The 27,052-nt window shown below is 50.5% G+C and overlaps 1 protein-coding gene across 4 annotated transcripts; it reads right to left on the reverse strand.

Annotated features, from left to right (window-relative positions):
• Positions 1 to 3,927: 3,927 nt before the first annotated feature.
• On the reverse strand, positions 3,928 to 22,410 carry FGR (FGR proto-oncogene, Src family tyrosine kinase). 4 transcript variants are annotated; one of them, XM_019650278.1, is made up of 13 exons: positions 22,219 to 22,410; positions 14,674 to 14,736; positions 13,392 to 13,621; positions 12,795 to 12,897; positions 11,893 to 11,991; positions 8,568 to 8,671; positions 8,174 to 8,323; positions 7,385 to 7,540; positions 7,108 to 7,287; positions 6,480 to 6,556; positions 6,082 to 6,235; positions 4,636 to 4,767; positions 3,928 to 4,526 (listed from the first exon to the last, which is right to left on the reverse strand). In XM_019650278.1, exons 3-13 carry the CDS (start codon positions 13,609 to 13,611, stop codon positions 4,318 to 4,320), a joined length of 1,584 nt encoding a protein of 527 aa, XP_019505823.1. In that variant the 5' UTR covers positions 13,612 to 13,621; positions 14,674 to 14,736; positions 22,219 to 22,410; the 3' UTR covers positions 3,928 to 4,317. The 4 variants fall into 4 exon arrangements, with proteins under 4 accessions (XP_019505823.1, XP_019505821.1, XP_019505824.1 ...); XM_019650276.1 differs by having other exon boundaries at positions 13,392 to 13,624; XM_019650279.1 differs by lacking the exon at positions 22,219 to 22,410 and adding an exon at positions 22,143 to 22,161.
• Between the last annotated feature and the right edge of the window lie 4,642 nt (positions 22,411 to 27,052).

Below are 27,052 nucleotides of genomic sequence, written 5' to 3' on the forward strand. Positions count from 1 at the left end.
TGGGGGGGGGGAGAGAGAGAGAGAAATGGAAGGGAGGCTTCTGATACTGTACCTGAGAAAAAACTACTGTAGTGGATAGTGAGTCCATCTAGCTCAGCACGGGAGCAGTGGGATCCAAGATAGACTTATCCCCAATAGGTCCTAGGCTCCTTAGATTTCTCTCTGACGTTTCTCCACAACTCAGGAGCCATGCCCTTTGGCTTCCTGATCCTTCTACCTCATGCCTCTGATCTCCCAACCTTCTTCTTCCATGCCTTATCCACACTCTCAAACCTCCCATACATAATTATTTGCACTTGCCTGACTTGGCCTTGCTTTACCATACCTCTGGGCCTTTGCATGTGCTATTCCCTCAGAGGGACATGATCTCACCCTCTGCTGCTTCATCAGGCAGACTTTTCTTTCACGTCTTCCAAGAAGTATCCCTTGGCCTCCAGACTGACCTTGCCCATAAATGTTGTAATTGTTTACTGTTCTGCCTCCTGGGCAGGACCCGTTACAGGAGATATCAGTAAATGCCTGTGAAATTAATAAATGACTTGGTTCTTTTACAAATACAATCCTCAGCATATATGGGGCTTCCCCAGAGCCTTATCTGCACCATGCCCTCTCTGGGCCTGACTCGGGTTAGTATTATACTTTCCCATGCTGCTTCATCAAATAAGCGCATGTGACACAATGGGATGCATGAAACTTTGATGTCACACAAACCTGGGTTCAAATCCTGACTCTACCATTCAGCTGTATGACCTTGGGCAGGTGTCCTAGCCTTTCAGAGTCTTTGTTTCCTTTTTTATAAAACGGNACCTGGGTTCAAATCCTGACTCTACCATTCAGCTGTATGACCTTGGGCAGGTGTCCTAGCCTTTCAGAGTCTTTGTTTCCTTTTTTATAAAACGGGAATAATCACACTTCTGCACTGCCTCGGGAGGATCATATTAGATGATGCATGAGAAACACCTAGCATCAGTCAATTAGGTGTCCTCCTCCCCCACCATGAACTTGGAAATAAAATTGCCCTCTGAGTCTTAAGCCAGTAAAATCTACACATCACGGCAGAGAGGAGCCAGGTGGGGGAGTGAATGAGGCGAGAGATGGTTTTGTAAACGACCGAAGGGTTTTGTGAACGGTGGAAACCGCAATCAAGGTGACCTGCCTGTAATCTCAGGGAGGCAGGGCGAGGATGTGATTGAAATTGAGAAAACAGAGGCCTAATCAATTGCATTGTGCTCTATCTGAAGGGAACAGAAGGATGCACAAAAAGGGGGTGCAAGGGAGAATTTATTCAGCTGCACCAGGGGGAGGGACAGGCAACCAGTAGATACAGGGATTCCAGGCTCAGGTGGCTCTGGTCTCTGCTGAGCAGTGAGAGCCTGGTGAACTCCAGGTGGCTCACTGCCCAACTGGGTCTTCATTTAAACTCAGTGGGCGTCCAGGTACCAGGCAGAGCCCCATCAGGCAGATAAAAACATTTTGGTACCAGGAAAAGACTATTGAGACTAAGAGCACTGATTTTAGAGTCAGAGGACCTATTTCAAGCCTCTGCTCTACCACTTATGTTCTATAACCTATTTACTTCACTGTGCCTCAGCCTCCTTATTAGTGAAGATATAATAATAGTCTTCTCCTCATAGGGTTCTGTGACAATGAAATGGCAGCATGCACTTCACAGGATACCTGGCATAGAAGAATTTGTAAAAGGTAGTGACAAAGAGAGCTAACATATATTAAGCATTTTATTGCCATTTCAAAGATGAGGAAATTGAGGCTTGGACAGATTAATAACTTGCACAAAATCATACAGCTAGCAAGTGGTGGAATCAAGATTCACACCAGGAGGTACAGCTCTAGAGCTGTGCTCTTATCTGCTTATTCCATGGCAGATGGAAACACTGGGCCTCTGGCTTATACATCAGGCTCTTGTGAGTTTGGTCAGCCAGAGACTATGGCCCTGAGGAAGGCTTGGCCCTGAGAGTTTGAGTGTGCAGAGCTAAAGCTCCCACCCCTGTGACCACTTCTCTAAGCAGCCACTTGGCCTCTTTCCATCCTATTGTTGCCATTCAGCAACCCTCAGCATAGGGCTGAACAGAGGGAACTCTCGATCTACATTGGCCACCTTGTCCCCTTTCCTTCAGGTCACTCAACTTGAGAGGGTTTCCAGGGAATGTTTCTACCAGTATCTAGAGGGAGAAGGATCTTCCAAACATCTACCTGGGGCAGATATGATCTCTTGCCAAAGCCCAGAGGCAGTGAGATCTTGTAGAAAGATCATGGGCCTTGGCATGAGACCTGGGTTCAAATCCCAGCTCTGTCATGTATATCTATCTGTGTGACCCCTGAGCCTCAGTTTCCTCATCAGTAAATGGAGGCTAATCATAGAACCAGACTCGGGACTGGATTAAATGGATGTAAACACATCTGACATTCAGCAGACACTTAATAAATGAGTTATTATTTATTACTATTATTTCTCTCCAGCCTGACACCTCCAGGACAGGGACAGGTCTTGTTCATGTTTGCATTCCTGGGGTCCTGCTTAGCACAAGGCCCTTCACAGAGTGACTGCTTATTTATTGTTTGCCAATTGCAGCAGTCATTCTCAGCTCCTAGCTTCTCTCCATCCACCCTCTTAGTAAGTCAGGGGTCAACAATTTCCTGATGGCAGAGGTGGGAATCCTTATTCCCTGTTCCTCTTGTTTCCACATGGAGGCACATCAGCTGCCAGTTTCTGAAAGGAGGAGTGGGGGATGGGACACTTCCTCATTGCACAGGTGGATGGCAGGTTTAACACCTCCAACCCCTGCCCACTCCATGCCAGTAGGGGCCCCCAGTGACTGTGACAAATGAAACTGCCTCTAAACCTCTCCAAAGCCCTCTAGGGCCAGCCGAGTAGCTCAGTTGGTTAAGAGCTCGCTCAAGAGTGCAAGCTCTGAGCAATAACGGTTTGAGTCCCGGCCCAAGCTGAGCTGCCACTGAGCTGCCAACAGGTGGCAGGATGGCTGCCCCACTTGAGATCCAATGAGCTAGAGATTAACTTCCAGGCCTCTCCCTTCCTCTCTCTCTCTCTCTCTCTCTCTCTCTCTCTCTCTCTGTCTTCTTTTGCGGGAGCTACAGAGGTCCCACTGTGGTCTTCCTGCCTCCCCACCCCCTCCCTGCCCCTGTGGGGGTGGGGTGGGGGAGAGGCTTGCAGCTGTGCCTGTGATGAACAGTAAATCAGCTGAAATAAAGTAAAGAATTAGCAAACCCACTGCACACAGACTGAAAGCCACATCAGTAATGAAGGGGACATTTTGATATCCAGTTGCCTGTCTTCTGCATCCATCTCTCAGCTCATCCTAAACTCCCTTGCAGATGAGCATTGGGACTTTTGGGTGTTCTAAAATACCCCTTAGGTGCCCTGTGCTAAGTGGGCATTAGGGGTACTTTCTCACATCCCCCTCTTTCCAGCAGCCAAAGCAGCCCCACTCACCTCCCACTGACCACCATCCCTCCCAAAGGAAGAGATTTTCATGGCTCAAGGATTCATATCATCATTTTTCTTATTTACAAAATCAATAAACAGACACATGATTCAGACGGGAGGGGGGAGGGGGTGAGCCCTCAGCAACCTTTTCCCTCAGTCCTGGACTTGGACCCTAGTCCTGGACTATAACGTCCAGCAGGAAAGGGATCCAGGAAAGTCTTTCCCTATCTTTGTAACTTACAGACACAAGAGAATTGGGTAGGAGGTGAATTCCGGGGTCCTGGACCAGGGTGGGATGACAGGGTAGGTAGAGATGAAATTTGAACCCTATCTCTCAGAACCTTTCCTAAGCAGAGATGAGAGATAAGTGAGAGAAAGGATATGCAGTTTTGGTTTTTTTTGTTTTTTTTAGCTGGGCCATCCTGCCACCTGTTGGCAGCTCAGCGGCAGCTCCGCTCGGGCCGGGCATTGAACTGCTGTTACTCAGAGCTCACGCTCTTGAGCGAGCTCTTAACCAACTGAGCCACTCGGCCAGCCCAGGATATGCAGTTTTGTAAATAACTAGACAGGGTCTGAGCATTTGTGTGTGTGTGCAAAAAGAGTAGAGGCATGTAGGGGCCTAAGGTGGAAGGAGAGAAATGGCGCCTGGGGCCAGAGTGGGTGAGGAATGATCTCTGAGCCTCGATTTGCCCATCTTTAAAATCAGTGGGTTGCCCTCAATGGCATCAAAGCAACTGGCGTGCTCTGACATGCTAGGATATAGGGTTCTAAGCCTGGGGGCTTTGGGACCAGAACCCTGGGGATTGGAAGAGGCTGGTGGGCACTCCCAGAGAGGTTGCTGATGCCCAAATGGGCTATGTCTGATCTCCAGGCTGGTACTGGGGTTCTGTGGAGGTGAAGTAGTCCTCCAGGAAAGACTGCAGGTACTCGAAGGTAGGTCTCTCCTCTGGGTCCAGACGCCAGGTCTGCAACATGGCCTCGTACAGAGATGCTGGGCAGCCTGGGGGGCATGACATGTGGTAGCCGTGCTCCACCTGTTCCAACACTTCCCGGTTGCTCATGCCTGGAGGGAAGGACTCTGTCAGTCACAGGGCCTAGCCCCTCCCAGAGAGGCAGCCAGAAGGAAGTCCTTCCCCATGACCACCCTTCCATCTCCCTATTCCCCAGCAAACCTGGGTAAGGGACTCGGCCCTTGCTGATGAGTTCAGTGAGCAGGATCCCAAAGGACCACACATCTGACTTGATGGTGAATTTGCCATAAAGGGCAGCTTCTGGGGCTGTCCACTTGATAGGGAACTTGGTCCCTGGAGAGATTGGGGGAGAAGGAAAAGTTAGTGAAGGAGGTCCCTGGGAACAGCTGGATTAGAATGGTGTCTTTAGGGTTGGGATCTCTGAGCACAGAGGTCCCTGGGCATAACAGAAAGACCCAGTATCTAGCCAGCACTTACTGTGTGTCTAGCATAGTGCAGGGCACTTTACAAACATTGTAATTCTCATGGTAATAACACCTAATGTTTGTACAGTAAATCCTCACTTAATGTCATCAATAGGTTCTTGGAAAGTGAGACTTTAAGAGAAACAACATATAATGAAACCAATTTTACCCAAAGCTAATAATTGATATAAACAAGAGTTAAGTTCCTGTGGCATATTTCTGGTCACAAAAACATCACCAGACTTCTAAATAAAGACTCAAAACTTCTAATATTAAACAATGAAATCAATGTGAGCTATACATACATTAAAGAAAGGTGAATAAAAACAAGTAAGATAATTATTTTCCAACCCGCTTATTCCAAGTTCAGGGTCATGGGTAGCCTGAGCTTCTCCAGGCAGCTCAACGCTCAAGGCAAGACTCTGCACCTTGAACAGAATGTTCTTCCATCGCAGGGCCACTCACACCCACACTCTCAGACTGGGCTAATATAGACATGCCCATTCACCTCCTGTACACAGCTTTGAGATAAGGAGGAAACTGGAGAAACCCACGCAGACACAGGGAGGATGTGCAAACTCCACATAGACAGTGGTCCCAGTGGGAAATCAATGTTTTTTTTCTCATCAGTGTTATAATGAAACAATGTTGAACGAAATGACATTATTTGAGGTCCTGCTGTATAGCCTTTACTACATGCCAGGCACTATTTTAAGTGATTTGCATGCATTAATTAATTTAACCCTCACAAAAGCTCACGAGGTACATACTATTATTATCCCCATTGTACAGATGAGGAAAAGGAGGCATTAAGTAGTTAAGTAACTTATGCAGCCCACACCACTTTTAAGTGGTTAGGATTCATACCCAGGCATTCTGGCTACAAAGTTCACACTATCACACTTTACTGTCTTTCCCTTGAGAATTGTAGCAGTACCTGGCACATAGTAGGTGCTTGATAAATATTTGTTGTCTTACTGTTGTCTGAATATTTTCATTTTACAGATGAGACCAGACAGCTCACAGAAGTTAGGTGATGCCCGAGACCATGTGGCTGGTAAGTGGAGGATTTGAACACAGAGTCGCCTCTTACACTACATCAGGATGGGAGTGTCCCAGATGGTCTGGGACGGGGAAGGGCTCCTGAGTATGTGGGGCCCCAAGGTGGGGTGAGGCAGGGCACCTTGCCGGGGGTTGTACTCATTATCCTCGATGAGACGGGCCAGGCCGAAGTCAGCGATCTTGCATACCAGCCGCTCCCCCACGAGAATGTTGGCTGCCCTCAGGTCTCGGTGGATGTAGTTCATGCGCTCCATGTAGGCCATACCTGCAGCTACCTGGGGGCCAAGATATGGAGAGATGAAAACACCATGGCTTGTTTGATGGATCATGTGAAAAACCAACTTTCCAGATGAGGAGACTGAGGCTCAGAGACAGGCAGTGCCCTGCCTCAGGTCTCACAGCTGATACAGTGGGTGGGGCTGCACATCAGGGGTAGGCTAGGTGTTTGAGGGCACAAGGATTTGTGGAAGGTTAATAGGAGGGGGAGTCTGAGAACTGAAGGCTGCTATCCCAGTTTACCTGGGCTGCCATGTCCACCAACTGGGGCAGCTTCAAATCCTGGCCCTCCCGATCCTTGAGGAACTCCAACAAGCTACCTGGGGAGAAGAACCCAGAAAATCAGCAGCAAGACCCTACTCCCAGCTCCAGGCTAGCCTTCTCTTTCTTAGCCCCGCCCCCATCCAGAACCCATCTCCTTGGCCCCGCCCCCTGCTCCCAGTCCTCTCATTTAGATCCACCCTCACTCAGGATCCCGCCAAGTGCCTCAGCCCCTCACAGATCTCTCCCAGGCCCGGCTCCTGCAGACACCCAGACTCTGTCCACATCTCGTTTCTTCTCTTCCACCTAGCTTCCCTAGACTCACCCCAGTCAGACTCAACCCCAGACCCTTCCTCATTACAGATCTCACTTTCACAAACCCCGCCCACCAGCTGACTACCCCCTCCCCCTACGACAGAGGCTCCGCCTACAGGCCCAGACCCCACCTTGAATAACTTGGCCCCGCCCCCACTCCCAGCTCGCTCGGACTGCCCATTGTTCCTCATCCAATGACAGGTTTCCACCCAGGTTCCTCCCCCAGAGACATGCACCTCAACTTGCCCCAAATCCTGCCCTCCCCCTGACTCCGCCTTCTGACCCCGCCCCTCACCATGGCACATGAACTCCGTCACGATGAAGATGGGCTCCTCCGACACCACAGCGTACAGCTGCACCAACTTGTCGTGTCGCAGCAGCTTCATGACCTGCGCCTCCTCCAGGAAGGCCTTCGGGGACATGGTGCCCGGCTTCAGCGTCTTCACTGCCACGGTCGTGCTGCCGTTCCATGTGCCTACAGGGCGCCCGCGGCTAGTCAGGACGCGCTCCCTGCCAACCCAAGCCTTCAAGCCTGCCCCGAGCCCCAGCCCCATCCCCAGGTACTTCCATACCCAGCCACACATCCCCGAAGCAGCCAGTGCCCAACCAGCGGTCCAGCGTGATGGAACTTCGGCTGATCTCCCAGGCATCCTTGGCCAGGCCCAGAGTTTGTGGCTTCATTGTTGTGCAGGCTGCCGTGAGCAGGTGGCACAGCCCATCGTTCACCTCTGGGGAGAGGGGTGTTGGAGGTCACAGGTGGGCCAGGACAGCCCGCACATCCCTCATCCCACCCCAGCCTCCAAGATCAGTGATAAGGAACTAGGCCACAGGTGAAGTCATAGGCCAAGACAGAAGGCAATCCACCCAGGGAAGGAGGTGGCTCCAAGAGGGAGAGATGATCCCTGTAAGGATTGGAGGCCTTCCCATAGGAGGTGGCCTCCAGCTGGGCCTCCAAGGATCAGGTGGGATTCTGACAGGTGGAAATAGAGTTGAGGGTTCCAGACAAAAATGTGGACATGTGGCCCTTACATGGACCTCATCCTTGTCCTAACTAACTAAAGCAGAAACCTGGGCATGATTCTCACCTTCCCCTCAGCCCTGAAGCCCATCCTCCAAGTCAGTCCTATTCTGCCTCCTAACCAGCTCAGACATTAGGGGCGCCGTTTGGCCATAGATGGCCTCAGGCCTTGGTTTCCTCTGGAATCCTACAGAGCAATATCCTGGTACAAGTCCAGACACTTGGGTTCTAGTCTTGGTCAGCCATTCCTGCTTTGGGAGACCCTTTCCTTCTCTGGGCCTCAGTCTCAGTGGGTTGGGTCAGCCATCTTCAGCACATGCCAGCCCCAAGGGCCCACCCTTACCAATGTAGTGCTGTACCAGCTCCTGCACCGACTGGAACTGGGCCCGCGTGGTGATGTAGTAGCCACCTGTGTCCAGCTTGCGGATCTTGTAATGCTTCACGTGATCGCCTCTGGCCTGGTCCCAATCCCGAATGGACAGGGAGTAGGCGCCTGTAGAGAAGAGTCACCTTTTTGCCTACTTTCCTCCCTGTCCCCAGTGTGGAAACCAGGAGAGGCCCAAAAGGCTGAGGACACTGAGTTGGACGGCTGCATCCCTTGAACCCACTCCCAGTCTTAGCTCTGTCGCTCCACCCTGTCCCAGTCTTGGCCCTGAGCCAAGCCCCACCCCACTGCTCCTAGCCCCACCCTAATGGCTAGGCTGTCCGGGTCCAGGGCCAGCCAATGCAGTCCCCACCTTTGGTGGTCTCGCTCTCCCGAACGAGAAAGGCTCCCCGGGGATTGCCTGGCGAGAGCAGCTGTCTCTCTGCTTCCTTCCTCCCCATCTTTCCAAAGTACCACCTGTTGGGAAGGGCCAACAAGAGTCAGGTATACCCAGTTCAATCCCCAACTCAGCCTCCTGGAAAAGTCACCTCATAAGCCGAGATTCAATGTCCTCACCCTTAAAAGGGCACTTGCTTCACAGCCTGATGATGAAGATCACAGAGAAGGGGAATTAGAATGCCTGGCACACAGTAGGTGCCCAGTAAGGTTAAGCTTCTCCTTTCCACTCTCTGGGTTTCTCTTAAAATTGGTAGAATCCCAGTCACCAGTGATCAGGGTGCCAACCAGTCCATTAGTCCATCTCATTACTGCCCCTCATGGGTTCATTTTACAGATGAGGAATTTGAGGCTGGGAGAGGGGAAGTGAGCTACCCACAGGCCAGCTGATGAGCTCTACTGGAAATCTTTTGCCGCCCACCCTAGTTCTTTTCCCACCACCCCAAGCAATTACTCAGATGCTTCTCCGCACACCCACTCCCAAACCCTTTTCTCCTTTGACTTCCAGAATGACACCCTTTCCTGCTTCTCTTCCTCTCTTTCTGATTGCTCCTGGCCGGCTTTGACTGCTGCTTTTCCCCCACTCTAAATTTGGATGTTGTTCTAAGTCGCAACGTCAGCCTCAGACCTCAAGCATCCCTGCTCTCTCAGATAGTCTTCTTGGGACCGAATTGTAGCCTCAAACCAACTGTGAAAGTATACTGGGGAGTTGAAGTGACCACAGGTGCTGTAGAAGACTCAGATGTCATTTGATCATTAAATTGCGCCATGACCATCTTGGGCTCAATTAAAAGGAGCATATCGGGTTGTCGGAAAAGTCATGACGTATTTATTCTATGTTTTTTTGTTGGAAAAATGCGTTATGACTTTTCCGACAACCCAATAGTTTTCAAAACAAGGGAGTTGGTAGCCTCAGTGATCGCTGGGATTGTCAATCCACACCTGGGTATTAGACACAGTTTGAAAAACAGGGGAAGGCATTGGCAAATGGAATGTCCCGGAGGGTGGGCAGGATGGGGAAGGAGGAACTGTTGATGGACTGTATAGACAAGACACATTGCCAAGTTTTTTCAAAGCTCTGCCCCCACCCCCACCCATGACATTCGCTACTTCCTTAATAATTAATATAGTAATAACAGCACTTATTTTGTGTCAGGCTCTGCTTTAATACATGCATGTATTCATTTAATTCTTATAACAATGCTGCGAGGTAAGTACTATTTTTACCTCCATTAGACAGATGAGGAAATTGAGATACCTTGTGGTGAAGCAACTTGTCTAAGGCCACAGGCTCTTAAGCTGTGTTGCCAGAAATAGGAACCCAAGTGGTCTGCTCTAGGGCCTGCACTCTTAACCATGACACTGTTCTTAAGGATGACACTGCACTGAGTGCCTCTCGGGCATTGCCCCAGGGTGTGAAAACAAGCGTGAACTCCCCGCCTCCCAACCTGCCATCTTCTGCATCATCACCCCTTCTCTCCTCCATGCCTCCTGCTACCCTCCTCAGATGAAGGCCTTGGCCCACTTGAGCTCTGGACCCCATCCACTTCCCTCTGCTCAGGATGCCTGTCTTCCACCAACTAGCATAGTTTTCAAATCAAGGCCTCATCGGCAGCCTCTCCATCCCACAGCCTCTACATATGCCTACATCTCTTCCTTCCCCCAAAGAAACTGTTCTAAGCCCTATCTTGCCATCAACATTCTGCGATATCTCTCACCTTCCCTTCACTTAAAAAAGCACTTCACACTTGGGTCTCTACTTCCTCACCTCCTACTCCTTCCCAGGCTCTGCTGTCTGGCCTCCACCCCACTTCACACAGAGAGCTCTCTCACCAAGGTCACCTCCATTGCCAAATCCAGTGGCAGCCTCTGATACTCCCTCTCATTTCCTGAAACTTCTCCTATGCCTTCTTGGCTGCTGTGGCGTGGCCTGGCCTGGTTTTCCAGCAGCTCCTTCTCCTTCAAGGGCAGCTTTCTCTAAAGGTGGGTCCTAGGGCCAATGTCCCTCCCTCCCCTCCCTCTTCCTTCACCCCCCTATAGGCAGCTTTCATTATTATCTCTACTCTGAAGAGTCCCAAATTTCCACCCAACCCAGACGTGCCCTCTACATGAGCCACAGCAAGGAAACCAAGAGCCTTAGTGCCAATTAGGCGAAGATGCTCCTTCCTTTGGGCTAATTCAGAGGCCTGGCTTGGCATGGGCTGGGCACCTGTCATGCAAAGTACAACCTAATCTATTTGCTGGCAGTCTCCTCCACCTGGATGTTTCTCTCCATGAACCTGACAAGTCCCTGCCAGAACCTGACCTGCTCCTGTGTTCCCCACTTTAGCAAATGGCCCCATGACCCAGCCAATTCCTCAAGAAGACTTTGGGCCACCCTGGAGTCCTCCCACTCCCCATACTTCAGTGGCAAATCAGTCACCAAGTCCTGGTGACTCTCACTCTGCAGCCTCTCCAATCTTCCTTTTCCCATATACGTATGTATATGTGAAGATTAAAATTTTTTTACGAGCCTCAGTTTTCTCATTTGTAAAATGGGGACAATAGTATTAAATGAATCAAGGTAGGTAAATTTCCTGTCATAGTATCTCAAGTATTTAAAGGTACTCCATGAATGCTAATTCCCTGCCTCCTTAGTAGAATTAATTCTAAGTAATGCCCCCCTGCATTTGTTTAGCACCTTACAATTTTTTTTTTTTTTAGCTGAGCCATCCTGCCACCAGTTGGCAGCTCAGCTCGGGCCAGGACTCGAACCGCTGTTGCTCAGAGTTCACACTCTTGAGCGAGCTCTTAACCAACTGAGCCACTTGTCCAGCCCTGCACCTTACAATTTTTTAAAGCTCATACACTGTTATCACTGAGAGGCCATATGTATAATGCTTAGCAAATGCAGCCAGACTATCGGGGTTCAAATACCAGCTCCACCTACTTACTAGTCATGTGAACTTGGGCAGGATAGTTAACTTCTCTGTGCCTTAGTTTCCTCCTTTTTGAAACAGGATAATATTAGTTTCTAACTCTGTTAATACATAGAAAGCACTTTGAATAATGCCCAGAATGTAGTACATACTAGATAAGTACCATCTACTATTATTATCATTATCTTCTTTTATTCTCAAAATGACCTTACCGAATTATAGATAAAGAGAGAGAGTGGAGGTGTGACTTGTCCAAGAGGTGACCTTGAGTCTGGACTCCAGAGTCCTATCCATAGGGCTGGGCTCCCCCCAATCCCTACTCACTCTTCAGCCTGGATGGAGTCCACAGGGGCCACGTAGTTGCTGGGAATGTAGCCAGTTTGTCCGGAGCTGAGGGACCGAGCTTCCCACCAGTCACCCTCACTGCAGGCACAGAACAGGGGGGATCAGCAGCAACCCAGCCTCGGGGGCACCTTGGGGCCAGGCAGGGCCACACAGAGGATCAGGTGGAGACTGGCCCCGCCAATCCCTTACCTTGGACACACATACCCCAGGGCTTTTATCTGTTTTGTTCCCAGCCACTGCGGCTGCCCTAGGAGACAATTCCCTGCAGAAGGGATGTGTTTGGGGACATCTAGGCTTCTTGGCTTTCTCCTCTGGCTCCTCAGCTGGGCTGAGCAGTTCAGGTAGGCAGTGGATAGCTAACTAGGTAGGTCAATTCCCCACTGAAATCCACTCCCCTCCCCAGTGGCTACATATTTCCTTCTAGATAAAATCTAGACAACTCAACATGGCAGAATCTACTCCCACGGCCCTCTCCAGCTTCTGTTCTCTCTGTTGTGTACCTCTTATTTTATGATCCACCTAGACTGTAGCACTAGGTGGTTTCCAGAAGTCATTATTTATTCTAGTCCTCTCTCATTCTCCCTCTTTTCTCACCTTTCTTCACCGTGTATTTATTTTTCTAGTATCAGCTTAGAAATCACCTCCTCCAGGAAGCTTGCCCTGATCACCACTGCCCTGGAGACCATCTTTAGTATTCTTTCTGTGCCTATAGTTCCTCATGCCCCCTCCCCCCAGTAGCAATCACCCAGAGTTGTTATTGTCATGTATCTGTGTCCCCAACTAGAATGGAGCTTTCTGAGGACAGGGACCAGGTAGAATTCCTCCTTGGGTCCTGCTCCCAGCCCAGGTTATGACCTGAACTGGGTGGCCTGGTCACTTACGTGTTGTTCAGGATGTGGAACTTCTCACCCTTGGTGAAGGTGAGGTCATCTTCTGTCCGGGCCTCATAGTCATATAGGGCAATGAACAGGGTCACCCCAGTTCCTGCAGAGTGAGGGATACTCAGTAAAGTAGAGCATAGGACAGGGGCACCAAGAGGGCTGCGTCCCCAGAGTCCTGCTCCTCAGTCAGGTGCTGTGCCTCCCCTCTACTGCAGCGCCCTGCTTCCCAAAGGCCTTTGGAGTCCAGTGGATTTCTGATTCAGGCTCTACAGCTTGGTTCCCCATGGATTCAGGACACACACCTTCAAGTTCATCCTTCCCACGCCCCAGGGAGTCCCCAGTTCCCCCACTCCTCTTCTTCCCCACCAAGACTTCCTATTTGCATCTGTAATCAGGGTTCCTCTTTCACACTGGGACAGAGGTATGTTTCCCACTCAGACTGGAGTTTCTGAGGGTAGGGCTATACACACTCCCTCCAACTGCGCACTGAAAGCAGGGCTCTGTCCCCCATATCATACTGAAGGCTCCTAGGACAAGTCTATGTCTTCCCTTCTCCCAGAGTCCAGGCAATGCCTGCCGCCAGCCTACTGAACTCACCTGATATGCCCCCGATGGTGCCCCCAGTGAGGAAGGCGGGGCTGATGGGCTGAGGGGAGAAATTGTTGTAGTTGGGGATATGGGCAAAGGAGGACACAGGCCGGGCCTCAGTAGGGTCAGGGCCATAGCGGTCTGAAGTCCCGTAACTCCTGACGTCCCTTTCCAGGCCAGCATCCTCCTTTGGCCCCGGCTCAAACTTCTTGCAGAATACACAGCCCATTCCAGGTGCCCTGCTAGAGAATGGGGTCATGCTTCACTTGGGGGCCCTTTCCAGATAGGCCACCCTATGTACATATGCAGGCACGCGCGCGTGTGTGTGCGCGCGCGCGCGCGCGCACACACACACACACACACACACACACTGAGGCATGCAGCTTCCCTTCTCAGGCCTGGAGTGAGGGGTCTTCTCTAGTGAGGGATAAAGGTGGGGCAAGGCCACCATTGGCTCTACCTCCCAGCTGCCTTAATGTGTTTAGAGAGAGTATGTGTATCCTCAGTGGGGCTGGTTTTCTGCTTTGAAGTGTTGCTATGTTTATGTATATATTTTTGCCTCCTATTGCTTCAGTATGCTATATATCTGTGATCCCTTCAGAGTGCTGTGTGTCTTTTGTGTGTTTCTAAGTATTTGTGAGTTTGCTTGTACACGCGTTCACAAGAGGCTGCACACAAACAGAGACACCCACAAGCAAACTCACAAATACTTAGAGACACGCAAAAGACAAACAAGCATAGTGTCTGACTCTATAGTGATGACTCTGTGTTCATGTCTTATGAGTGTATACATATGTACACGTTTCTGTGCAAGGGTTTATGTGTGTCTGTGTATCCCTATGCATGCAAGTCTGTGTGAGTAGGTGCCTCTATGTCTGTGTGTCATCATCATGTGCATGAGCATAACCCTGTGTGGGAGTATATGTGCCTGTCTGTGTGCATATCTGTGTGTGCGGGTCTGTGGAAGTCCAGGTGAATGTCTCTGTGCATATGTGTGTGTGTCTCTCTGTGTATGTGCATGTTAAGTATTGATGTGTGTTTGGTGTGAGTGTGTGTGAGGGCTGTGTGCCTGCACCTGGAGATTCCCTGCAGAGGGGGATCAAGGCCATTTCCTGCAGCAGGTCCAGCCTCTGGCCTCTCAAGCTGCCTCATTCTGGCTCCCCCATCTGTTACTTAGCAACAGGGCCCTTGTAGGAGGAGGGGGCTGTGCGGAGTTGTGGGGCCCAGGAAGGCTACCTCCATCCCATTTCCTGACCCAGAAAGCCCTCAGCACCCCCCTCTCCCCACTCACCCCTCAGGCTCTTATTCCTTGGTCAGTGGGGCTGCCGCATGGTCCTTGGGAGGGGCCAGAGACCTGAGGGCGAGACAGAAGGATATGGAAGATGAAGGCTCTGCCAATGTTCCTGCAAGCTAGCTGCCAGCTCCTGCCCTCTTCAGGAAGCCAGAAGGCCTGGGCTCCGCCCCAGCATGACTTCTGCCTTCATTTTCCTTCCCACCACCCCTGGCACACTTACATATCCACCCGCACACAGGACACACCACCCACACTGACTCACACTCATATCCACCTGACACAGCAACACACTGCCATATACAGTAACACACACACACCAGCAACAGTCACATGCCAACATTCACAGCATATACTTGCATGAATGGGCTAACCAACACCACTAACACACCAACACAAACTAACTCTCACAGGAGCTCAAGCTCTGATGCTCAATAGCACATACAAGCACAAGCACGCGTGTGCGCGCGCGCGCGCGCGCGCGCACACACACACACACACACACACACACACACAAGCTGCCTCTTAGGCTAACAGACTTGTACACTTGGACACTCATAGTTTAGTGTTAGACCCATCTCTTGAATTGGATTTCTATCAAGCCATGCTCATCAAGGCATTTCTATCAAGGCATGCTCTTGGGCTGCCAGTCACTGTCTCCTAAAAACAAGCCCTTCCTTCGGACGATGCCTCTGCCCCCAGCCTGAGCTGGGTAAACCCCAGCAGCCCAGAGCTACATCTGGTAGCAGAGTGAAGGTGAACACCTACTTCCAGAGCTTGCTCCTATCCTCACATCAGGGAAAGGCCCAGATCAGAAGCCAGGGCCACAGGATCCCTTGGGGAGTCCCCCAATGAGCCAAGACTTTCCTGGTAACTGTGTCCCCTGAGTAACAGGCTGGCAGGCCATTGAGCAAGGGCTCCCCACACCCCACCAGAAACTCTGCCATTGCAACACTCAGAGAGGAACTGCTGGAGAGAAAGCTCAGTTTCCTGAGATGTGAGAGGAATGGAAAGTTGTAGGGTAGGGTCAACCCAGTAAACACTGATTTTCCCCCAGACGGCCCAAAGGTCACTGCCTTGTTTTTCTTGACCCCCAAGTCCAGTTCCCCTTATGGATATACTCCTCCTCTTCTCTCTGAGTCCTGCCCCTCCTACCAAGCACCACTCACCTCTTCCAGGAAGCCTTCCTGGATCCACCAGGTCCAGCTGCCTAGACGATGGCTCTGTCACATCAGTGCCCTGACCCTACTCTAGCCCTAACAGCCCTTCTCACCTTTCATGGTAATTGTCCTCCCCTAGAAGAGGGGTGCTGACACTCATGTGGTGAACTGTGAGGCAGGCTGTGGTGCGAAACCTAAAATAGCCTTTGTTCACTAAGCCATTGCAGAGACGTCACCTCAAGACCCATACCCTGAGGCAAAACCACTGTGTCTGAAAGGCTCCAGGGTGTCACAGGGCTGGTTTAGGGCCAGGGAGAGAATGGAAGTGGGGGTGGCATCCAAGCCTTTCAGGCACTGAGGGGACAGATGGGAGTAAGATGACAACACGGTTACAGGGTGAGAATGGAGGTCTTCTCATAAGAAGATATGTGCTTATCTCAAGTGGCACACAGGGCCTATACCCACATTCACACAGCCCTCCTGACACATTCTCAGACACACGTATTACCTCAGCTCCTCTGAGCTCCTCTGTACAGATTCACAGATGCATACATCTTCAAGGATACCTACACCCCCATATACACACACCTCCAGCCCTCACCCATCTACACACACACACACACACACACACACACACACACACAGAGCTTCTCCACAAGAATAGCATATACAGGGGCCGGCTGAGTGGCACGTTGGTTAAGAAGAGCTGACTTGGGACGCCAGAGGGCCCTGGTTTGGATCCCACATATGAGGGCCAGTGACAATGCCCTCTACAGCTAAGATGCTGAACAATAGCTCAACCTGGAGCTGGGCTGCTGTGAGTCGCTGGCGATGGCGTAGGCTGCAACCCCTGCTGCAGTGGGTTGCCATGGGCTACCATGTGTAGCCAGCAGCCAGTGTGAGCAGCCAGCAGCCAGCGTGAGCGGCCAGCAGCCGCAGTGAGAGGCCGTCCAGAAGCCAGCGACTGATCTGCCTCACCCGGGAAGAGCGCAATGATGGTGCCAACTTGGGCCAGTGAAGCAACGTCCTCCACAACTAGATTGAAGAACAAAAAGGAGAGCAACTTGTCTGTTCCCCTTCCCCCACTTCCCCAGCACTGTTCCCATCCCCTCAATTCCCCAATTAAAAAAAAAGAATAACATATACAGAATTTATAGCACTTACTATGTGCCAGCCACTGCTTTAAACACTTTACACCTATTGCCTCCTTTTATTCTCATAACAATCCTATGTGGTGAGTATTATTATTATTATTATTATTATTAGTAGTAGTAGTAGTAGTAGTAGTAGTAGTAGTAGTATTGATAAGGCAACTGAGGCACAGAGAGATTTAGAAACTTGCCCAAGTTCACACAGTTGATGTGTCCTGGCATTTAGCTCTAGAATCTGAACCACTTCTTTCCATTGCCTGGTCACAGACATGGATCATTACAGACATTCCTACAAACATGCACAGATGCATGGAGCCCCCGCAGGGACAGAGAGAGATATACATAGCCCTCTCCGAGGTCCAGACTCACACAGAACTCCCCTCTATAAGAGACACAAACTTATACCACCTCTGCCACTTGGGTACATGTTACCACAATGTTTTAAAATCAGCCTAAGGGGAGCCGGGAATTCTGCATGCCTGGAATGGGGTGGGGATTCAGAAGCTGTCAGCCTCTGAGAAGGAAGCAGAGGGGCCCTGTGGGCTGAGGAAGAGCCCTGGCAGGTCTGACGCCATGGGCAGCAGGCAGCAGGGTTAGCTCTCAGGAATTTGTACTCCCAGGCCTGATGGGGACCACCGCCTGGGGCTAGGCCTGGTCCTCTGAGCAGCAGTATGTTGAGGGAGTTAGGGGATATGGGTGAGGGTATGGGGCACAAGGTCTGGCATCCGCATGACCCAAGGCAGTGAGGGGGCCACACTGAATGTGACCATGCTCATATGGCTTTGTCAGAGGACAGAGATGGGGAGAGACAGAAAAAGAAAAGGCAGATACTGAGAGATACAGAGAGACATAAATGCAGACAGAGAGACAAAGAGAAACCCAGTCTGATGTGTTGGTATACTGACCCTTAAAAGGAAAAAAAAAAAGGCCCTGATTTGTAGCATTTGCTGATTTCCATGGTGTAAATATTCCCACCATTGCCGATTTCAGGTTACCAAAGTGGCTTCCTGAATGTGGAGCTGGAAAGAGATTTGCAGAATCAGCTCCCCGGAGCCAGAACTAGCTGGCTCCAGCACTTCACTGCTGGAAAGAAACAAAGAGAAAGAGACCGAGACAGAAATGAGTAGAGAGACAGACAGGGAGACAGAGACAGAAAAAGAGAAAGGCAGAGATGAAGAGAAAGAGTCAGAGACAGAACTAAAGAAACAAAGACAGAAAAGAGAGCAGGCTGGGTCCTCTCTGCTCAGGCGTTCACAGGAAAATAGTTCCTTCCTCCCCAGCTGTCTGTCCTGGCCTAGCTCGGATCTCTACTAGTGCCACCAATTCTTTGGAGAGTAATTTGACTTCCTAGAAGTCTGGGTGACTATAACTATTAGTTTTAAAATGCTGATTTACTGAACACCTATTTAGTGCCCGGCATTGTACCAAGCAATTTCCATGCATGATCTCACTGAGTGCCCTACGAGGTGGGTTTTATTATTACCCGTATTTTATAGGTAGGGACTTGAGTCTGTTAATGAATATGTCTCTTGAATGTTTGGTTGACAGGAGGCGGCTTCCAGAGGCTCATCTGAATAAAAAATCAGGCTGTGGGTGTCAGAGCTGAGGTGTAACCCTGGAATATGGTGCTCCAGCCTTCAACATCTCCTCTGTGTGGCCCTCCCGAACTCTGGGACCTGGGGTGAATGACATAGCCCGCTGAACCTCAATTTTTGCATCTGTACCTTCTGTGCAGTTGTTGGGAAGGCTTGAAGAGATGTGGCTCTTGCCCAGAGTGCAGTGGCTAAGTGAGGCTGAGAACCACAAGCAGCAAAGCTAGAAGGGCCCCCAGGGACCATTAATCAGTCCACCCTCCCTCTTGTGTGTAGCGGGGGAAATGACTTGCTGGAGGTCAAATAGCCAGACAGGGGATTCAAAGCCAGGACTATTAATTCAGTCCCAGAATTCTGTTCCCGGCACCATGGCTGTGTTCTCCAAAGCCTGAGCAGGAGGTCATGCTGTCCCTGACTGGAGAACATCATATTTCCTACCCAGCCTCTGGCCAACAGAACACACCACTGCTGCCCAGATGGCAGCTGGCCACCCAGCAGGAAACCTGCCTCCTTCCTACCCCTAGTCTTGGACATAGGAACCCCTGGCTCACTCATCCTTTCTTGAGGGCCACACTTCCCAAAGCCATATCAGGGTTTTGATGTAGACCCAGGATGTCCTGTTTTTCCCCAACCCCTGCCAAGTATCTGTGGGATCTGGAGACAGGTTTAGGTGCAAATTCTACCTGGTCTGACAACTAGCTTGAGACATTGGGTAAGTCACTTCACCTCTCTGAGCTGCAGTTTCTTTGCCCAGAAAATAGGAATATAAATCTCTACCTCATGAGGTTGCTTCTGAGCATTAAATGTGGTCAAGCCCCTGAAAACATCAGGCACATAGTAGGTGCTCAGTGAACTTTCACTTCTACTCCTTTCCCTTGAGGAAGGCCCCCTCCAAGGCAGAAGGAGGAGGAGTGGCCAGGCTGAGAAGAAAGAGAAGTTCCCAGGGTGATGTGGGCGGGCTGAGCTGGCCCAAGCGGCCTGGGGGGTTTCACCAAAAGGGAACTGGGACTTTGGGCAGCAGGCAGGAAACCACCATCCTGCAAGAGTTCCGGCTTCTCCCCGAGGCTCTAGGGGTGTCAGGGACAGGCCAGGGCTGGAAGGGCAGGGTGCAAGTCTCAGCCCCACGGCATCCCTTTCATCATCAAGACCTGACCTTCCTAACTGATGGCTTCCATCCCTCACTGAGACACTCTACCCCTCATGGAGCGCCAGTGCCCTTACTGAGCCCTCTTCTCCTTCACTGAGGCTCCCACCTCTCATAGACCCTTCAACCATCTCACACCAGGCTTTCTTGAGGCCTTACCACCCCACCCCAGAACACCCATAGGTGAAGACCTACCCCATTCTGACTCTACTGCCTTGGTGGGGCCAGGTGTGAGGAGGAGGGAAAGGGAGGGGTGGGGCAAGGAGGGGGAGGGTACCTATCTTTGCCACACTAGCTTTACCCTCCATAAGGTCCTGAGGGTGTCAGCTGAGTTTTCTCCACTTCTTGTGGGTAAAAGTGGTTTCTCATCTGTTGCTGAAAACACACCCATGAGCCTCTAAAACAGGGGTCTTTAGGGACTTGAGATTCTTGGGAGCTGGGAGGCATATGTGGTCCAGGAGGAGCTAAGGAACAGGAATTTAGATTCCACAGTGTGGCCAGGCAGGAAGCCCCCTCCCCGGGTTCCCCCTCAGGCCAGCTGGAAGGGCCCTGACTCCCCCTTCAGCTCTAGGGCCCCACTACTCAGCCTCTCAAGGTCTGGCCACTTCCTTCTCCACATCAGCCCCAGGTGGCTGCAGAGAACACCCAAATACCCACACATTTGTTCAAATGCTCATGTTCATTCACTCAAAGCTCAAATGCTCACATTTGCTCTCACACCCCGACTCACAGCTTCACACCCACTGAGGAGCAGAAGCCAGCCATGAAGCCCATGCGCCCTTTATTTTCTTGTATCAGTCCCCCTTCACCCACTCCCCTCTCCAGAAGGCTACATAGGATTTGGTAGGGATGAGGAGGGAACTCAAGCCTCAGCTCTGGCTACTTCTTTCACCACATCGGGGACAAAATGCCCTGGACTCTGGGTCCCTACTGTTGGCCCTGTCAGTCATTCACTCCCAAACCTCCATCTCTCCGTCCGTGAAGTGGGGACAGAGCTCTGCTCTCCCACTACCACCACCAACAATGGAAGGAGGCAAAAGGACTCAGAATCACTGGGTGTGGCACCGTGGGTGTTAGGGACAAATTTCAAACCTGCTGACGGTCCCTCAACAGATCACAAACATTTATTTATTAGACGTCAGCTGTGTGCTGGACCCTGGAGGCCCTGTCAGGCTTTCTGGTCCCGCTACGTGTTTTTGAGAAGGTGAAGGGGAGGTTCCCTGGGGTCAGTGATAAATAACTCTTAACCCCTCCAGCTCACTGGGCAAAAACTGCTTTCTGCACCTGATTCTCATGACTGGAGATGAGGTGGATGTAGGGTCTGGGTAGGGACACAAATAATTTCCCCCTATAATTCAAATGAGGAAAATGAGGCCCAGAGACGCCCCATAACTTGCCTAAAGTCGCACAGCAATCAAGGGCCCAGTCTGCCTGAGTTCCTGAAGCTGCAGATCGCCCACCTCAGGATCCCTGAACACGGAGCATCATCGCTTTACTCCTCAGTTCGGCTGCCCGCCTCCGACTGAGGACCCAAAATAGGGGCGGAGGGGGTGGCCAAAGGGGACTGCGAGGGCAGTGTGCGCTACAGTAGCCAAGCACTGGGCTCTGCCTCTCCGCCCTCTTGTTGCCATGGTGACAGCCCCTCCCGGCAATCGCGGTCAAAGGCAGGATTTCCGTCGGGGCAGCCAGCAATTCCCGGATCCCGAGGGGAACGTGGACCGAGACCGCCACTGCGGGCGGGGAAGGGGCACCCAGAAAGGCCTATCCCTGCTGAGGGCGGGAACTTCCCCAGGAAGCCCGGACCCACGCCTTTAGCGCCTTGAAGGGGTCCCCTCTCCATCCACAACCCGCCCACCAGTGCGAGGTCCGGAGGGTCGAGGGGGCTGATTGGTAGCCGCCTCCGCTCCCTTCCTGGCTGGCTACAGGCCTCACCCCCGACTTCTGCCGATTACAGATTGGGGTACTTCATGGACCCCCGGAATTACGCGCTATATTCTGCATCCTCCACAAATGGTTTTCCTTAACCCCCTTCCAGCAAACTCCCACACCTGATCCTCCCAGTCCCCTCACCTGGTTCGCCTCTCCCAGGGGAGCTTCTCCCCAAACCCTCACTTTCAAGGTTCCCTCAGTTTCTCCCCCAGCCCCTTTTGGGGGTCCCCTTAGTCTCACCCCCCCGATTCAGCCTCCTTCCTAAATTCTATCTATCTCACTGAACAGGTTCCCAACGTTTTCCCCACCAGACTTTTTTTGGGGGTCCCTTTTGTATGCTTTCCATATAGTCCCTCACCCCTCTCTCCTACGTGTTATCAGTCGTACTCTCCAGGTCTCCTGTTTTCCTCCTTAGCTTCTTTTCGGGGTGGGGCCCCTTTGGCCCTCAACTCCCTCAACTCCCTTACCTAAATTCAGGTTTATCTCACTTCGCCTTCCCTCCAGGGCCGCGGGCGGGCCAGGGGCGGGGCACCGCGCTGTCTCTCCAGCCCCACCTGACGGCCGCCTACCTGGTCCCTGGGGAGGCCGCTTCTGACGAACCTCAGGGCGAGCCAGCAGGGCTCCCAGCAGCCACAAGTGCGGACGAGTGGAGGGAGAAAACTGGGGTTCTGACCGCCGCCCCTCTGGGCAGGGAGGAGGAAGCCGTCTCGGACTTCTCTTATTGCAGCCGCAGCGGCGCGACGGCGGTGGCAGCAGGGAGAACTCGCAGTCACGCCCCAGCCCCAAGCTGCCAGCAGCGGGGAGGGGCCCTCAAATCCCAGGCCCGCCCACCCCCACTTTCCGCCTCGGTTACCCGGGTCGGCTCTCCCACCCCAGCTCCTCCACGCAGACCTGAACCCCCAGCACAGCCTTCTTAAGTGCCTCTTCCAAAGGGACAGGTTCCTCCCCCCACCCAGAAGCACCTGCTCTTTTAGAATCATTGTATTTGAGGTTAACAGGGCTTTTCTCTATCATTGAAGCCCCCCTCTTGCAGCTCTGAAAACTGAGGACCAAATGAGGATAGGTTTTATCCAAATTCTCACAGCCAGTTGACCTCACACTGCTGTCACCAGAGCCACTTTAGATCCAGTCACCATGCCTTGCCATCCTCAGGGGCTGCTGGGCACTGGGGACACAGGGATGTCTGACAGTGGGAGCAGCAGGAGACCCTCTCCTTAGGAAAGTGCTTTTCAGAGCAATCAGCCATCAGGCCATACTGAGGGAAGGGAAGGGTGTCAGCCTCCCCCCACACCCAAGTTTTAGAAAAACTGAGTATCTTCCTGTATCACAGTTCCAGCCTTTCCAACTAGCAAGGGTCCCTGAACCCCCTCAATCTGGGGTTCAATCCCCCCCTCTGGCCACTGTTACTTTTTTAGCCTTAAATCAAGGACCAGGAAAGTCCTTCCTGTCTGGGGAGGAAAAGATGTGTGTGGGAGGGCTGTTTGGTGGAGAAGTGTGTGTGTTGGAATATGGTGGGAGGCAGGGAGGGTGCATAAGTACAGGGTGTGTGTGTGTGTGTGTGTGTGTGTGTGTGTGCACACGCACGCATGCGCACGTAATTGTAATCAGTGAACACCATGACTGCAATTTGGGAATCAACAACTGGTACACATTATGCATGTGTGAAATAGGGATGTGTGTGAATGCCTGTGTGTGCGCGCGCACTTGTGCATGCACTAAGGTGTACCCCAATGTGACTGAGTGGTGACAGAGTATGGTGGAATGCAGGTAAGAATGCTTTTCCTTAGGAAAATGGAAGAAGGAATGGGGAGAAAGACACAGGGAAGGAGGTGAAGGTGCAGGAACTTGGGAAGGATGGCCTCACGCTTGCTGGGCACCATCTTCTCCACCATCAAGCACTCCCTGACTCGCCATTGGTCCACGTGTTCAATGAACAAACAAACATTTACCATTGCCTGTCAGGTGCCAAGCTTAGGGAGCACAGAGATGAAAGAGATGGATCCCTGTCCCTATGGGGGAGGGGGAGGTGTCCCCCAAATCTATCAGGCTTTCTCTGTCATCCTTCAAGATCTGACTCCTCAGGAGGCCATCCCTGGTTGCCACCCCCATCCCCAGCAGAACACTCAGCACCTTCTGCCTGGTTTCCAAGGTGTGGAGGTGTGAGATGCGTTTTCCTCAAGGGCAAGGTCTGGGTCTGGCTCTTGTCAATGTCCCAGTGCCCTCCTGGGGTCTGGCACAGTGTCACAGGCTTTCTGGGCATAGAAATGCATGAATTATTCAAGGAACAAAGGAATTAACAGATGAACAAGTGACAGGCCAATGAAGAAATAAATAATTGAAAGTAAAATTAAAGAATGAATGAAGAAATTCAAGAATCAATGACCAAGGAAGCAAATGATTGGAAGAACAAAACTGCTGCTTTTGAAATACAAATTGGGCAAATGGCTTAAAACTCTCTAATGGCTTACCTCCCATTTTGCTTGGAACAATAAAAATAAAATAAAGTACATTAATAATAAAGAATAACAAAATCCAAATGCCTTGCCATGGCCCGCCAGGCCTTGTGTGCCTGGACCCTGCCCACCTCTCTAGTCCATTGGGCCTTCTTCCTCTTCAGCCACGAGAATCCTTTTCAGTTCCTAGAATGCATTAAATTTTTGTGTCAAGGCCTCCTCACATGCTGTTCCCTCTTCCTAAGACACTTTTCTTGCTCTTCATAGTGCTGCCTCCTTTCTACCCTTTACCTGAAGTGCTGCCTCCTCAGAGAAGCCTGCCTTGACCACCCCATCTAAGGACCACCTCTCATTCTTGCTCTTGGCACCCAGTTGGTCTCCTTTATAGCAGTTGTCACAATCTAGAATGGTATATTTCTCATTTCCTTGTTTATTGTCTCTGGATCTCTCTTGATCTCAAGAGATACCTGGCATTACTCAGGACAGAGATTCTATGACTCTCATTCATCCATTTAGAATAACCTGGTGGTTAGGAACATGGACTCTAGGCCCAGGCTGCTTGGTTTGTAGACCATCTCTGCCTCTTCCTAGCTCCATGACTTTAGACAAATTATTTTACCTTTTTGTGCCTCAGTTTGCTCAACTGTAAAATGGAGATAATAGTAGACCCCACCTCACAGGAGTCTTGGGAGAAATCAATGAGCTATTAGACCAGTGTTTGGCAACTAGTAAGTGCCATATAAGTGTTTGCTGTCATCCATTCATTCAATCATACCTCAAATCTTCCCTGTCACTACTCTGTGCCAAGCTGGGTTCTGGGGGCTTAGATAGGAATCCAGTCCTTGTCCTCTATGTGGACTTGCTCCCTATGTGGCACAGGTAACTGGTGGGCACACTGCAAAGAGGCCAAAGGAGGGGCCTGCTAAAATCCCCCACTATCCTTCCAGCTCCTGTGTTCACATGTTCCTTTAATTCAATTTTGAAAACTGATAGCAAAACCAAAAATCACAGCCCAGCAAGCCTGCTGAGACCTCCCATCCATTTCCCATCTAGCTATCACTCTTCTGCTCTCACTTCTGTTTTCAACCAGCTTAGATTCTGTTGTCACTCCTTATAGGCCTCCTTTGCAAAGACACTGCACTGCTTGCCTCCCTCTCCCTCCAGTGTACGTGCCTGGAAAGCCCCAGGCCTGCAGGAATCCAACCATCCACCTTCTCTGGATGTGGAGGAGAAAAACCACCTGCCATACAGACAGGGACACAACTCCCAGCCTCAAAAGAACACTACTCAGGCCCAGCCACCCTCCAGGGTGTTTCTTAGTAAGCTGACCCTGGTGTCTGCCCAGATGACCAGTTCTCACCCTTTCTTCTATCCTCCAACTTCCCGCCTCTTCTCCCCCTTCCTGACTTGCACTTCAAATCTTCTCCTCTTTTGAGGACTTTACACCTTCCATAATCCCCTCTCTTGCACCATTGTCACTCTGTCTCCACAGAATTATCCTCTCAGCATACAAACAGGTTCTAGAATTTTTCATTTAAAAAGAAAAAACAAAAACCTTCCCTTAGAGAATTAAGCATTTATCCTGCCTTTTTGGGAGGAACTGAAGTTCATTCCTAGTTGATGAGGGAAAGCTTTTCTTTGTAGAAAAATGCCAGCTAACACACTGGAAGGAATGTGAGTACAAGAAACACTCCATTTTGCAGCCCTGATTAGAGAATCGATTTAGGCAAGAATCATCAATGTATTTGTCAGCTTGGGTTGCCATAACAAAATACCATAGACTGGGTGGCTCAAACAACAAGCATTTATTCCTCACAGTTCTGGAGGCTAGAAGTCCCAGATCAAGATCTGGCAGGGTTGGTTTCTGGTGAGAGCTCTCTTCCAGGCTTGTAGAAGACGCCTTCTTCCTGTGTCCTCACAAGGCAGAGGGAGAACCAACTCTGGTGTCTCTGCTTATAAGGACACCTGTCTGATTGGATTAGAACCTTATGACCTTATTTAACTTTAATTCCTTCCATAAAGGCCCTATCTCCAAACACAGTCACATTGGAGGCTAGGGCTTCAACATATGCATTGGGACAGGCGCAATTCAGTGCATAGCAGATGCCAAAACACTAGGTGAAAGGTTTTAAAGAACAGAATGTTCACCAGTGCTGAAGGAGCACTGTACAGACGATCTGGTATCTCCTTTTCAACGGAGAGATCTGGTGGGCACCCCATAACTGGTGTCAGCAAACTATGGGTTAACCATGGCCCTCAGACTGTTTTTGTGCAGCCCATGAGCTGAGAATGGTATTTACATTTTTAAATGGTTCAAAGGCTCAAAGGAAGACTAATATTGCGTGACATATGCAAATTACGTTAAATCCAAATTTCAATGTCCATAAATAAAACTGTATTAAAACACAACCATGCTCCATTTACATATTGCATATGTTTGCTTTCATGTTACAATGACACAGCCAAGTAGTTGAAACAGAGACTGTATGATCTGCAAAGCCAAAAATATTTACTTTTTGGCCCTTTACAGAAAAAGTTTGCCAACCCCTGCTCTTGACCTAATTTCCAGTGACAAGAGATAGAGGGTTTAGAGGAATAAGGCAAATGACACTATGAAGGAAACTTTAGACTCCATCTATAACAGGGAACATTCTAAAAGATGATTGGCTGGGTCACTTTAAAAAGTTGTTTTCATTAAAAAAAAAAAAAAGTCAAGGTGGGAGTGACTGTTCTACAATATATTAAAAGAGACCAAAGAGACATCACTGCCAAATGTAATGTGTAAACATTGGTTAAATATTTTTTTAGGAAAAAACCCAGCTATCATTGGGTGTTTTAGTCAATGTGTTTTTCTCTGTCCCTCCTAGATTTTCAGCTTCGTTAGGCAGGGGTTTTGCCTGGCACCTAGTAGGTGCTTGCTAGATGCTGGTTGAAAACAGGAATGAAAGAA

The sequence above is a fragment of the Hipposideros armiger genome, unplaced genomic scaffold (genome assembly GCF_001890085.2).
Source record: "Hipposideros armiger isolate ML-2016 unplaced genomic scaffold, ASM189008v1 scaffold_138, whole genome shotgun sequence".
NCBI classification, from domain to species: domain Eukaryota; kingdom Metazoa; phylum Chordata; class Mammalia; order Chiroptera; family Hipposideridae; genus Hipposideros; species Hipposideros armiger.